This window comes from Mustela putorius, unplaced genomic scaffold (genome assembly GCF_011764305.1).
Source record: "Mustela putorius furo isolate JIRA1106 unplaced genomic scaffold, ASM1176430v1.1 tig00001063_pilon_pilon_pilon, whole genome shotgun sequence".
Lineage (NCBI taxonomy): Eukaryota > Metazoa > Chordata > Mammalia > Carnivora > Mustelidae > Mustela > Mustela putorius.
The window spans coordinates 3,847,058-3,859,951 of NW_025421556.1; the positions used below are offsets into that span (position 1 = coordinate 3,847,058).

Below are 12,894 nucleotides of genomic sequence, written 5' to 3' on the forward strand. Positions count from 1 at the left end.
AAGCTCTATTCTTACTATATATCTTACACATTATAGGTTTCACACAGTGTAGGGTTAGATACCTTCTGGTGAATATCTCTTTGTGAGAGAGGGAAGGGAAATATTCTAGAGCTGTGCTGTTCAGTGTGAAAGTTATTATCCACATGTGGCTGCTGAGCACTTGAAATGTGGCTAGTTTGAATTGAGATGTGCTCTAATGTTAAAGACTTACTGTGAAAACAAATGCAAGATTCTTTGTTTCATTTTATATATATGTGGAGATAATATTATAAATATATTGGTTTAAGTAAGTTTGTCTTAAAATAATTTCACTTATTTCATTTTACTAGGAAATTTAAAATTAAGGATTTTGGCTTGAATTCTGTTTCTCTTGGATAGCACCTTTCTAGACAGTAGAGGAGTTATAATCTAGGATAAAAAAGGACTTCTGCTTTTCTTAAATTTAAGGTCAAATGTGCTCTGTTCTGCTAGTTAGCACAGAGCTGTGTTTAACTTGTACCTTAGACCTGCAGCTGGAATTGGGTGACAGGTCCATAAGGAGCAAATATGTTACAGTTGGACAACATGGGTTGGCTCTGGCCTCCCTTCAGAGTAGATGTTTCCACTAACTTCTGGGGACAGAGAACGTGAGGATCTTGAAGTCATGACTCACAGGCCAACAGCTGGGACAGAGTTGGCCAGGCCTCACGCTTATAATCTTATCAACTAGTGTGTGACCAGGTTCACACACTATCAGGATTCTGTGTTGTGAAGGTTATGTCTGTTTTTGTGAGTCTTGGCCTTGTATAGATTTTAAATTAGTACCTTTTAAAGGAAAACAACAAAAAAGGAGGGGGCTGTTAAATCTGGGCTGGACAGAAACAACTGTGCTGCTGAACAACCCCAGAATGTGGGCAGAGCGAGGCAGTGTGGGACAGGGCAAGCTGCAGGGCTAGGAAAAGAAGGAATAACAGAGACTGCTAACACATCCTCCTTTCCAGCTGGTTCCCAAAGAGTTATCGACTGTTCCTTGGGAGCATTTTATTTTATTTATTAAATAAATTCATACATTGTGAAGTGAGATGTTGTTGCCTTAAAATTCTTTGTATTCATTTCTTACATAATGGCTTGGTATCTTTAAATTTTTTTGTGGCCTGCTTAAATATTTTATAATATATAATAATTTTACATAATTTAAATGTTATCAAAGACATTTGCGTTCTTTGTCCCATTTAATATTATAGAGGGGATGAAAAATATAAGTTTTTAGGTTTCTTTTTTTTCCTTCAGTATTTTTTCCTTTGTATCCAAAGAGGTTATTACCTAGGACTATTACATTGGAAATGTAGGCAACATTTGAACATTTAACAATTTCCATTTTCACATGATTATGCCTCATTGACTCAGTTGTAGTTTTATTTTTAGAATGAAGATAGTAAATAATATTTGCTAAGAGAAGGAATAGCTGTAGATGCATTTCCATTCAGATACAGATTTTAAAATATATGTGATTAATTGTAAAAAAAGACAACTCGAAATAAAAAAAAAAATTATCGATATTGTGTGTGAAAATCCTTAAATATTTGGTCATAATTGCATTTCATGAGAAATTTTTTCTTTGCTAAAATAAAAAAAGAGATTTTTTTTTTCTTTGCTGTTTAGTTCCTATCAATTTCTATTAGATTGTATTAGAAGTCAAGCAGGGCAAGAAGTAATTGAATGAACTTATTTTTCATAAGAAGCAGATGGGGGAGGGGCTTATTTATCAGAATAGTTAAGTAACAGTAACATTTTAAGAATTTGAATGGTAATTAAATGTTTTCTGCCTTAAACTCTTCAGTTAATGTACGTAGAAATAACTTTATCTGGTAAAATACATACAGGGTCAACACTGAAGAGCTCTGAGCAAATATTTTCCAACATTAAGTTCAAATTAAAAATGGTAATGCATGGTTAAACTTACTCTTTTTTCCCCCTTTATTTTGTCTTTTGTATTTTTAGATGTTGGATGTTTACAGTCTAATTCCTTTTGACAATCCAGATGGTGGAGTTTGGAAACAAGGATTTGACATTAGCTATTTATTTAATGAATGGGACTCTAAGCCCCTTCAAGTCTTTGTGGTGCCTCATTCCCATAATGACCCAGGTAAAATTTGCACTTCAAAAAAACTACAGGTTATTAAGCCGCTGTACACACAGAGTATTTTAATGAGAATCTGGTAGATCCAGTTTCTCAAATGTTTGAGACATTATTCGTTGACTTATTACAGTAACAGATTTCTTTTATATGTCATCGTATTTTGAGTTTTTATTTTTATCAATTTTTGTGCCATTCCTGGATAGTACTTGTACAGTGTAAAATGGTAATAAGCACAAGAAGATATTTGTTCTGGTAATGAAAAGTTGCACTCACTTAAAGTGCTGATGTTCATTATAGTTACGTCTTATAAAATACTGCATGGGAGAATTACTTCATGTTCATAAACTCTGCACTAAAAAATGCAGAATTCTCGTGGGAATGTTAGAATCTTTAAAATGGAAAAACAGTGTGAAGTGGTTAAGAGTCTTGGTCAGGTGGACCTGAGTGTGGAGTCCCAAGCCCCTGGTGTGAGACAACTTTAGGCAAGTTACTGAATATGAAAGTATAAGTATTTTTTCCCCAGTAGAATCAGGATAAAGTACCTACTTCATTGGATGAGATGTAGAAGCATGACGCATGGCTCCAGGAACTGCTGTCATTATCATTTTTGTTATTATTTCATATGACAGCTTTTGTTATTTATTGGGGCTGGAGACTTTTTCCACCAACGTAAGGGAAAATCGCTAAAATTACAATGGGAAACATGATTCAGTGTAAAGATCTGTTAGAGCGAGTACACTGGCACCAAGTAAATACGTCATGAATTTGGTTGCCGGACTTTTGGGGGCATATACTTCGAAAGACTTCCTTTGAGGACTGACTGAACGCTTCTGTTATTTTTCTCAATTTCTCCATTTCATCATTACTCATCTAGTATCATCTACTCACCATTATTCATCTAGTACTTTGAAGGCTTTTTCTTTACTCCCAACATTCATTTATCCCTGACTTATATCCCTTCACATTGGTTTATTGGCATATGTTCCTTTTTGTTTCTAAGACAGTAGAACTTGTTACTTTAGGTCTGGACCCATGATTTGGTAAAGTTGTATGTGTATGTTTGTGCATACACATGTGTGCTGCTTTTGAATGTGAAGGGTACTTGGAGACAGTTTGGATGCTGAAATGTTTGAATTTCCATAAAACTTCAATATATAGCATGCACGGAGGTATAAAATATGTGCAATCAGTATTTTTCTGGAATTTGTAGTGAGCACATGTCATACTTCTGACTTCGGTTTCTCTGTCCTTGGACTTAATATCTTTATCTTTTCTTAGAAATGCCTATCAGTCTTATTAACCATTCCTCTTAAATGTTTTGTGTCATATTCTTCCTTAGTGTTAGCCATTCCCTTCAAATCCAAACTCCAATGGCTGGGCATCATGGAAAGACTGCAGGGATCTAGAACCAGGCAGAATGAGGCAGGCATCCTGGCTTTGCTGTATACTGGCCCCAAGTCCTTTGGGCGTGATTATCTGTCAAATGTAGATCATATGGGTAGAATAGTATCTTCAAGTGATAATTAGTTATCAAGTACATACAAATGGTGATCACATGTGGTTAAAATTCCTTTTGCTATTTACTTGTATGCCAGATTGAAGAGTATATCTGCATTTAGGGTATGTGTACTAAAAAATAGATCTTTGTTTATATCTAGACTTACAGTGAGGTGAGGTGCTCACACAGTACACATGGGATCTGAGTTTGCCTGTAGAACTACAGATGATTTTCTCTGTAAATCTCATTCACTCTGAAATACCCCTTATTGAGTGTAATAATGGAAGAGCCCCTCTAGTATTTAAACTGTTCTCTCCTTTCTTCTCTGCCGGCTATACACAGTTTAGTTCTTGTCACTTAATTAGGTGTGTGATGGGATTCCACTATGTCCAGTTTCTTATAAATACACTTGGCAGTATGTCTTGCAGGTTCTCGTGTGAACCCATTTCTCCTCCCTCTGAGATTTTCTAAAGACTTTTATTATCTCCTCCCTTTTTTATGCCATCCTCAATTTCCACCAGTCTCATTTTTTTGTAATTCTATAACACGTACACTAAACTATAGTAATAAAAATTTGTAGTTTACCAGGCAGTGTGCCAAATGTTTTATGAACATGGAATGCTCACCATAACCCTTGAAGGTGAGTGTCATTATTCATGACTAAGACGTCACCAGCTCGTCAAGCTTCCGGGACCAGTAAGTGGCACCAAGGAATTCCTCGTTAGTTTCCCTGGATCTCCCACCCGAGTACACTTGAAAGACAGAGAATATGTGTGCCTCCCGTCATTGCCTAGCACCACATTTGGCATATAATAATCGCTAAATATAGACAAGGCCTTCTCGACCTGTCTCTGTGCCCCTCTGAAGCTACTTGAACTTCATACACTTTGCCCTGTTTGCACACAGTCTAAGATCATCAACACTTAGAGCATTTCTGCTTTGTCTCCTCACTTGAGTGTAAGCTCAGTGAGGGCTGAGACTTTGTCTTATAACCAGCACGTCGCTAACGCCCAGAAGAGTAAGCATCACATGGTACTGACTTACTTGGTTAAATAAGCTAATGAACCAGGGAATGTGGCTCTGCAGTCTAAGATGAAACATTGGACCTTGACATACATTTTTCTTTAGTTTCCTTCCCTCCATCTCTTTTTCCTGTTATCCTATTTCTCTTCCTTAAAAAAAATATATATATTTAAAATATTCTTTGGAATTTTAAATACAAACGGCAGATGATATGAAGCTCTTCAAGGGCAGGGATTGCCTGTGCCTTTGAGATTTTGTGTCTTGGCATTCCAGCAGTAGTTTGTGTGTTATTCCCTGGGGAGACTGTCTAGTCAGTGGTCCTCACTGCTATTGGTGACTCTGTCTGTTGGTATCTTAGCAACCACAGTTGAGTCTTTTTGTCTTAGTAAAAGATGTTAATGACCCTTACCCTCAGGCCCTTCACCACTTGAGGGATAAATAATGGCCAGACACAGACCTTTTAAAGCGAAAGCGATTTCTGCTATTAAGCAAAGTGCTAGAGAACAGAACCCGCTGTCTTTTCTTCATAATTTTCATTGCTCCTTCACCAAAGTAGAGTTGAGGTAAACTAAATTATTCTGTGAAGAACTAAATGAATGATTCGAATCATGAAGAAACCCCTCTTTCAGTGGAAGAAAAGAGATAAGTGTGTGCACAAACATTCCGAGTCAAAATGTGACTTCGTAATGGGAAATCTTCGTATAATACTCCTAAATGAATGTGCAGTTAGGCAGTTTACTTTCTAAATGAGATTTAGAGAGATTTGTTTGCATTTTCTGCAGCAACAGTTTAAAACAAACTTTAGCTCTGTGGCTTGTTTCGTCGATGGAGTTTTGTCTATTGGGGATAGGAGTGTTTGAGACAGACTTTTAAAAGATTCCTCTATTGCGTTCCCTAACTTTAAGATTACGTTGCTGTGTTTTTATATATGTTGGTATTTTTCTTTTTGGATGAAGTTCTGATATCTCACAAGACAGATAAATTTCAAATTATGTTTGTATTTTAATTCCTGATCGTGCCTTCTTCCAGTCCATGAGGACATGTAACAATTGTCATACAGTATTTTATGTGGCTTACATGAGTTAAAACAAAATTGGAAAGGAATTGTTAAGTAAATGCTGATAACTTTGTACTGTTACGCTTTTGAAAAGTTTTGAATCATAGACCATGAAATTAAATGTCAGTTGATTGATACATGTTCATGTTATATTCAATAAGCTGATTAAAACACAATTACAGCCCCTTTGTATCTGCAATCTTAATTCTTTCCTTCCCACTACTTAAACTGCTGAAATATTTAGTTAATTTTCCTTCAAAGAAATCACAGTGTGTAGAGAGCAGATAAGGTATACTAAATGGAAAGTTGGACAGCATATTGTTAGTTAAGCAATTTGTAAAATGAACATTAGAAAATAATCCCCCATGTGGTATGACTCCAAATAGGAGAGAGACCTAGGCACAGGAGCCACAGTGGAAAATCATTTTATTTTGCACATTTGCAATTCTTCTAGAGTTTTTGTTGATTCAAATGAGTGAGTAGGATTTTTCACTTTTGTTTTGAAAATTAAGAAAACAATTTTGCTTTTAGCATTATATGATAATTTGAAATGTGTTTATGTGTGCCCTTCTTTTTTTTTTCTTTTTAAAGATTTATTTATTTATTTTAGAAAGAGAGAAAGCAGGGGAGAGTCTCCCTACTGAGCAGTCTCCCTACTGAGTGCAGATCCAGACGTGGGGCTCAGTCTCATGACCCCAAGATCACGACCTGAGCCAAAATCAAGAGACACCTTTAACCATCTGAGCTACTCAGGTGCCCCTATGTGCCCTTATTCTTAAAAAACGAGAAAGACCAAAAACGTGAGGCAGTCACAGAATTAAGTTATTGGAAAGGTTTTTCTGTTCATATATTGTTCAGCACAGTCAGAAGAAAAGAGTTCCGGGCAGCCCTAGGTAGGTATCGCACAGGTGGGTGAAAACAGGGGAGACTTGCAAGTCCTGCTGCCAAAGGAACCTGCAGAGTGGAAGGAGGAGGTGGTCAGGAGAGGGGAGGTTTGTTCGTGGGCACAGTTTCGGGGGCACTTTGTTCTGTTCAGTAATTGAGAGCTAAACTGAGTTCTTGGTTTTGACTACTGTGATGGGAAATTTGAGTTTCTGGAGCTTAGATAGTATGGAGGAGAACCGAGTAAGGGCTGATAGTCATTGCCTGTCTTGTGTTAGGGGAGTGTCAAGTGTGTGTTGCTTCATGTAATCCATTCTGCAACCCTCAAAACTAGTAAATTAAACCCTATTTACCAGGTGAGGACAGTGAGGCTAAAGTAGGTATACTAATGTCTTTGAGATCCATCAGTTATAAATTGGTACAGGGTGGCCACTTAAAGCTCAGATTTGCCTGATTCTGAGATCTCTGTTCTTTCTCTTTACTATGCTGCTTCTCCAGATACTTTTTTTAGTTGATTTTCTTGCTTTATGGGGATTAACTAATTCGGCACATTTATCTGAAACTTGGGTTGTTAATAGAGTTGCCAGATTTTTTAAAAATTTTTTTAGATTTTATTTATTTATTTTAGAGAGTGCTCAAGCATGGGAGTGGCAGAAGGAGAGAGACTCCCCGCTGAGCATGGATCCTGACTCCGGGCTTGATCTCAGGAGACTGAGATGACCTGAGTGGAAACCAAGAGTCAGGTGCTCAACCGACTGAGCCACTCAGGAGCTCTTTGGGTTGCCAGATTTAACTTAAAAAAAAAAAAAAGTAAGTTAAGCTTACATTTCCAATAAACAATAATTTTTTTAGTGTATTATGTGTTCCGAATATCATATGGAACACATAGTAAATATTTGTTCATTATTTATCTGAAATTCAAATTTAACTTCGCATCCTATATTTTATCTGGCAATCTTAATTAAGAAAATGTTGGCATTAAGAGTTAAATGTTTACACAGCTCTTTAGAATTATTTTTTTAAGCAATCTCTAGAATTGGTATATTGAGGTTCTTTTTCAGAGGGAAAAGGCTGATTGTTGTGGCTCTGACTGCATTCCCTAGGAGCACATAGATCAAGTAGCACCTAGAGATGTGGTAGTCATCAAACAGGTCCCCATTCTCCCAATTTGGTTACTTTTGTCTGTCTTTCAAGTCTGGGTCTTCAGAGCTCACCAATGCGCCAGTTATACAAATAATTGCTAGTACTTACGGGAATTTTCTGTGTTTCAGGCCCTGTTCTATACACATATTAAATCCAGTTCTGCTCCCAGCAACTTTATGGCAAAAGTCTAGTTATTACCCTTATTTCACAGATGAGAAAACTGAGGCAGAAGAGTCCAAGTAATGTGTTGGTGGTAGGGCTGGGCTTGAACCCAAGCTGTCCAGCTCTGGACTCAGGACTTGGAAACATTTAATATTGACTCTTGAAGGTAATACTTATGAAACCACAGGCAGAGCTTCTAAGGAGAAGATCTTTTAAATGTTTCCACGTCAGATATCATCTACTGTAGTATGATTAATCATATAAAACATTTTATAACTATCTCGCAGAAGTAGACCCCTCACTGCACTGTTTCCCGTCCTTTTTCCTTCTGGTCTATCCTTATTAAAATGGATGTCCCTGTCCTCAAATAGTACTTGAGTACATGAGATGGTGAGTGGTTTTCCTCATTGCTGCATATTTTACAATTAGCAAGTCATTTAGAAGTAGTATTTTCCAGCTTTTAAATGGTTTCTTTTAGAAACTGATAATTTGCCCTGCATTTGCCTGATTGTAAGGCTAATTAGCCTGATATACTCAGAGTAACTCCTTGAAGGAAGTCACTTTTACTTTTGCTTCTAAAGATGTCTCTCATATTATAGACACTTTTCATTTTTTTTCAAACCACTAAGCTCTGTTTGGGGAGGACATATTAGGGCCTGGCGTGTCCTGTGAACTGATGCTCCTGGATGGAGTCCTTAACAAGGGAGGGAAGTGACTTTAGCCCAGATTTAGAAATTTTTGTGGTGGTTGATCTCATAATGCAGGAGTCAAATATTGAGGTACACAGGTCTTTTAAAGGGCATTTTGAAAAGCAATATAGTAAGGAGTCACAATTGGGCATTATACATACAGCTGTAGGATGAACAAAACCCCAGCTTTCCTAACAGTAATGCAAACGGCTCCCGTGGTGTGGGATAGAATTTCCAGTGAGGACATCTTACGTGGGTTCAAAAAGTGCTGTATCTCAAACAACTTAGTGGAAGTGAAGCTGATATGCTTTGAAAACTATTAGATGACACTGAATCACCTGGAAAAAAGGTGAGGTGATTCTGGAAACCCGAGTTCAGAAGCATATACAGGATTCAGCAGGCCTCTAGGTTTTGAAAGACTCACAGGTCTCTGGAAAACCTCAATTTCATCCTCGAGTCTCTCTCTCCTCCCTCTCGGGAGCATCTGTCAGCATATTCTCTTGATTTTGCTTCCTTGGCCTCATGAATGTTTTCACGAGAATTTTTGCAGGGGCCTCGTTTCCTGTTTGTTTTTTACTTTACCTAACCTTCCTTCATGTATAGTCTATAGTATATGTAATATACTATATATGTATATAGAGTATATATGGTGTATAGTATATGAGTATACATCTTGTATATTCATTTTTGAAAGCACAGATGAAAACACCCTAACTTCCTTTCTCCTAAATTTTCAGCAAGATTCAAGAACGGTTTAGAGGATTTTCAGTGATCTGACCCCCACTTCTATTTTTATTTCTCTCCATACTCCCACTGTGTAAGCTTCCATATAGCCGTACCCGCCTGCCTTCTGCTCCCTGAAATTGACACAGACCTTTGTAGCTTAGTGTCTTTTCCATATGCTCTGCCTTCTATTTGGGAACTACCACCTTTTTCCTCTAGCCAGATGATGACTATTCTAAGAATCTCTTCTGTCCTTATGGTAGTAATTCACCACTTCTTTATTCCCACAGCATTTTGTTCATATTTTCACTGTGGAATCTCTTTTTACTGACTAACTTTATTGCTTTGCCTTCTTAGAGGTTTGAATGTGTTTGAATGAATAATCTGGAACAGGACATTGTTTTAAGCTCTTCCACAGTCTGTTGGGTTGAGGGAGGGTGGAGACAGGCTTAACTTGTAATAGAAAGGTTGCAATTAAAATTAACCATTAGATTTGATTAAAACAGATACAATAATACCAACTAAGATGGTATGTGATGCCTTAAGTGTAAGACTGGCTATTGCAGTCAACTGTGGAAGGGTTTAACAAGTGATAAAAGAAACCTGTTGATCGTATGTTGGTAGACAATAACATAATTCCTGAATTAAAGAAGCTTTCCTATTTTATGAATATTTGTACTTATTTTTAAATCTGCGAGTATCCTGTTAAAACAGAAGTAATCTGAAGCTTCAGTTGTAGTTTTTGTGTGTTTATTATCTGGCTATAATTATTTTTGACTCAAAATTTCTCATGTGTTCTTAACAGTTGGTACCTATTTAATTTTGTGTAGAATAAATATAGTTATAAAAAAAATCATCATAGCAGCTAAAATCACAATAGTGTAGCACTGATTTGAGAGGCATGCCCTCTTTGGGTTGTGTGTTTTAAATCATCTTAGGGCTGACATAGCTTTTTCTAAATATAAAATACAGCCTCAAAAGACAATGGTCAGAGATTATTAGGTTAGCATCAGAACGGACAATGAATGCGTTAGAGCTAATTGTGTATGTGTGCCGTGTCTTTTCCTTTTGGTTTCATTTCTAGTTGAAGGAATAAACTTACATCTATACTTCATATACCTTCCCCTCGCCCCATCCTTTCGGCCATACATTTCATTCATCTATCACATACTTACTGAATTCTTGACAGTGTAAGCTTCATACCAGGTGCCAGCTTCATGAGAATTGACTGCTTTGAAGTTCAGGTTATAGGTTCTTAAATTTGTAGGAATTGGGGCAGAAATACCTGGAGGCCCTCAGACCCTTTGTATAAACATTTAAAAGTCATAAATCACATTGATACGTTGATAAATAAAAATAGGTCTTTTTCTCCTGCCTTGAGAAACAGAACCGTTATCAGGAAGGCCGGGCGTAGGTTGAGATGCATCAGGCTCCAGTTCTCCACTGGAATGTGTTGGTGTGTGTGGAAAGAGCCAGCCTCTGGTAGCCCAGTTCCATCTCCCAGAAATGGCCCTGTCCTAAACCTGCCCTCCTTTGCTTGCACACACCCCAGGACTCTTCCCATACCTCTGCAAACTGCATCTGCCCTGCCCATTGCTCAGGCTAGGGAGGTTACCACCTGTAGGCCGACTGTCTATTGAAGGCCCCTGCTGGGCTCTAGAAACTGTCTTGGGGCCATTTGAGTACAGATTTCTGGGCCCTGGTACTAGAGAGGGCAGGCCAGGGCAGGCTCTGTGTGGGGAGGTTCTTTGCTTTGGGAATTTACTGTGTGAAAGGAGTGTGGTCAGAGGAAGAATGGAACGATCCCTCAAGTGTCCAGGGCTCAGGAAGGGATCCCCTTGCCCAGGTCTTAAATGGGTGCTGTGTATGCCCTTGAACCAGATAAAACTGAGTGTTCCTTCTGAGGATGAGAGCCCCACAAAAAGTCTTTGGGCTTTGAAGCTAGATCAAGAGTCAAATTTTAAAAAATTGTGTTTTGTCAGTGAACAGCTACGAGATGTTTAATTGTCCATACGCATTAAAAATAAGCAGTAGAGTTGTCAACTTTACTAGGTTTTATATTTTAGAACTTTTTTTATGATAAAATAGTGATAGCGAATTTGGAGTTATGCCTGCCTTATAGAACTTCTAATTATGTATTCTTCGTTTCAGATATTTCCCCACTTACTAAAAAATGGTGATTAGCTATTTTATGGGTTAGAGTGTTGTTAGAGGGGAAAAAGAGGAAATGGAAAGGTATTCTTCGTGCTATTCTAGCCCCGGTTCAATTTCCAAGTGTATTCAAGGGAAAGAAAAAGGCTGTGAATTGACCACTTAAGTAAATCAGTTTGCTACTGAATGTCCTAAGATTATTAAATCCAGAGGTAGGAATATAATTTTATGTCCCATACAACTTTTCATAAAATACTATCTTTCTGATTGGTCTCATGTTAATATACAATTGTAGTTTTACAGTAATTGAGGAAAAGAAAGAGCCAATTCAGTATAGAGGGAATACTTGATTACTCTATTGTATAAGAGCAATAAAAGCTAATTTACTGTTATATTACTCAATATTGAAAGCTGCAAGAGGCTATCTTTTAGTTCATTCTTCATTAATTGTGCTGTATTGTAGTGATATTAGTATCTATTATAGATGAGTTTTATGGAAGGCTTTTAAGTTGACATCTCGGAGCATGTATTTTGGCTCATGTAAATATCTTTGACATATTTTCTGTGTGATTGTGGAAGGGCAAATGAAGTGTTGAAGGCAAAATGGATTAATCAGTCACTGTGATTTCTTTATGAAAACTGTGATAAACTATTCTTTGAAAGGGTCTTAGCTAATAACAAATTATAACCGATGAAAACACGTAATTGTGCTTAAAAAAGAAAAAAAAACTGTTACTTTTTCATCTTCATAAAGATGATTTCTTCTAAATTTCCTTTCTATGCTAGATTACCAGAGTTTTATTATTAAATTAATTTTGGAGTCCTTCTGTTGTTCATAGTTCTTTTCTTTTATTGAGTTAATAGCCAAATAATTAGGGCTTAGCTTTGACCCTTGTTGAAATTCAGGTCAAAGTTATGTGTGATGTCTTAAAGACAGTAATTTTCACAGAGACATTTCAAGAATTTACTGGTCCTTACTGCACCTATATAGTAATACTGTGGTACAGAAGTAGATGTTACTTACATACATGTGATTTTAGCCTGAGTCTTGCAATATGTAGGTAGATAGGTGTTAAATATTACGATGGTACTTGGTAAAATAAATTCTCTCCACATCGTAATCTTTGTTTTTTGGATGGTAACAACACTGATTTGTCCTAGGGCTAAGTTAGTTTGTAGGGGCTGCCATCCCAAAGTACTACAGACTGGGTGGCTTAAGTGACAGAAAATCATTTCCTTACGGTTCTGGTAGCTGGAAGCTGGAAGTCCAAAATCAAGGTGTTGGCAGTGTTGGTTTCTTCCGAAGGCCTTCTTGTATTGGTTTGCAGATAGCACTCTGTCTTTGTCTGGTCTTTCCTCTGTGTGTATCTGTGTCCTAATTTCTTTTTCTTATAAAGACACATTGAATTAGGACCCACCCTCATGACCTTATTATACATTAATCACC

At 37.2% G+C, this 12,894-nt stretch overlaps 1 protein-coding gene across 1 annotated transcript in view; it reads left to right on the forward strand.

Annotated features, from left to right (window-relative positions):
• Window positions 1-12,894, forward strand: part of MAN2A1 (mannosidase alpha class 2A member 1) — a 168,157-nt gene that overhangs the window by 25,841 nt on the left and 129,422 nt on the right. The window contains 1 exon segment of the mRNA XM_045087157.1: window positions 1,981-2,125. Coding sequence (XP_044943092.1) covers window positions 1,981-2,125 — 145 coding nt within the window.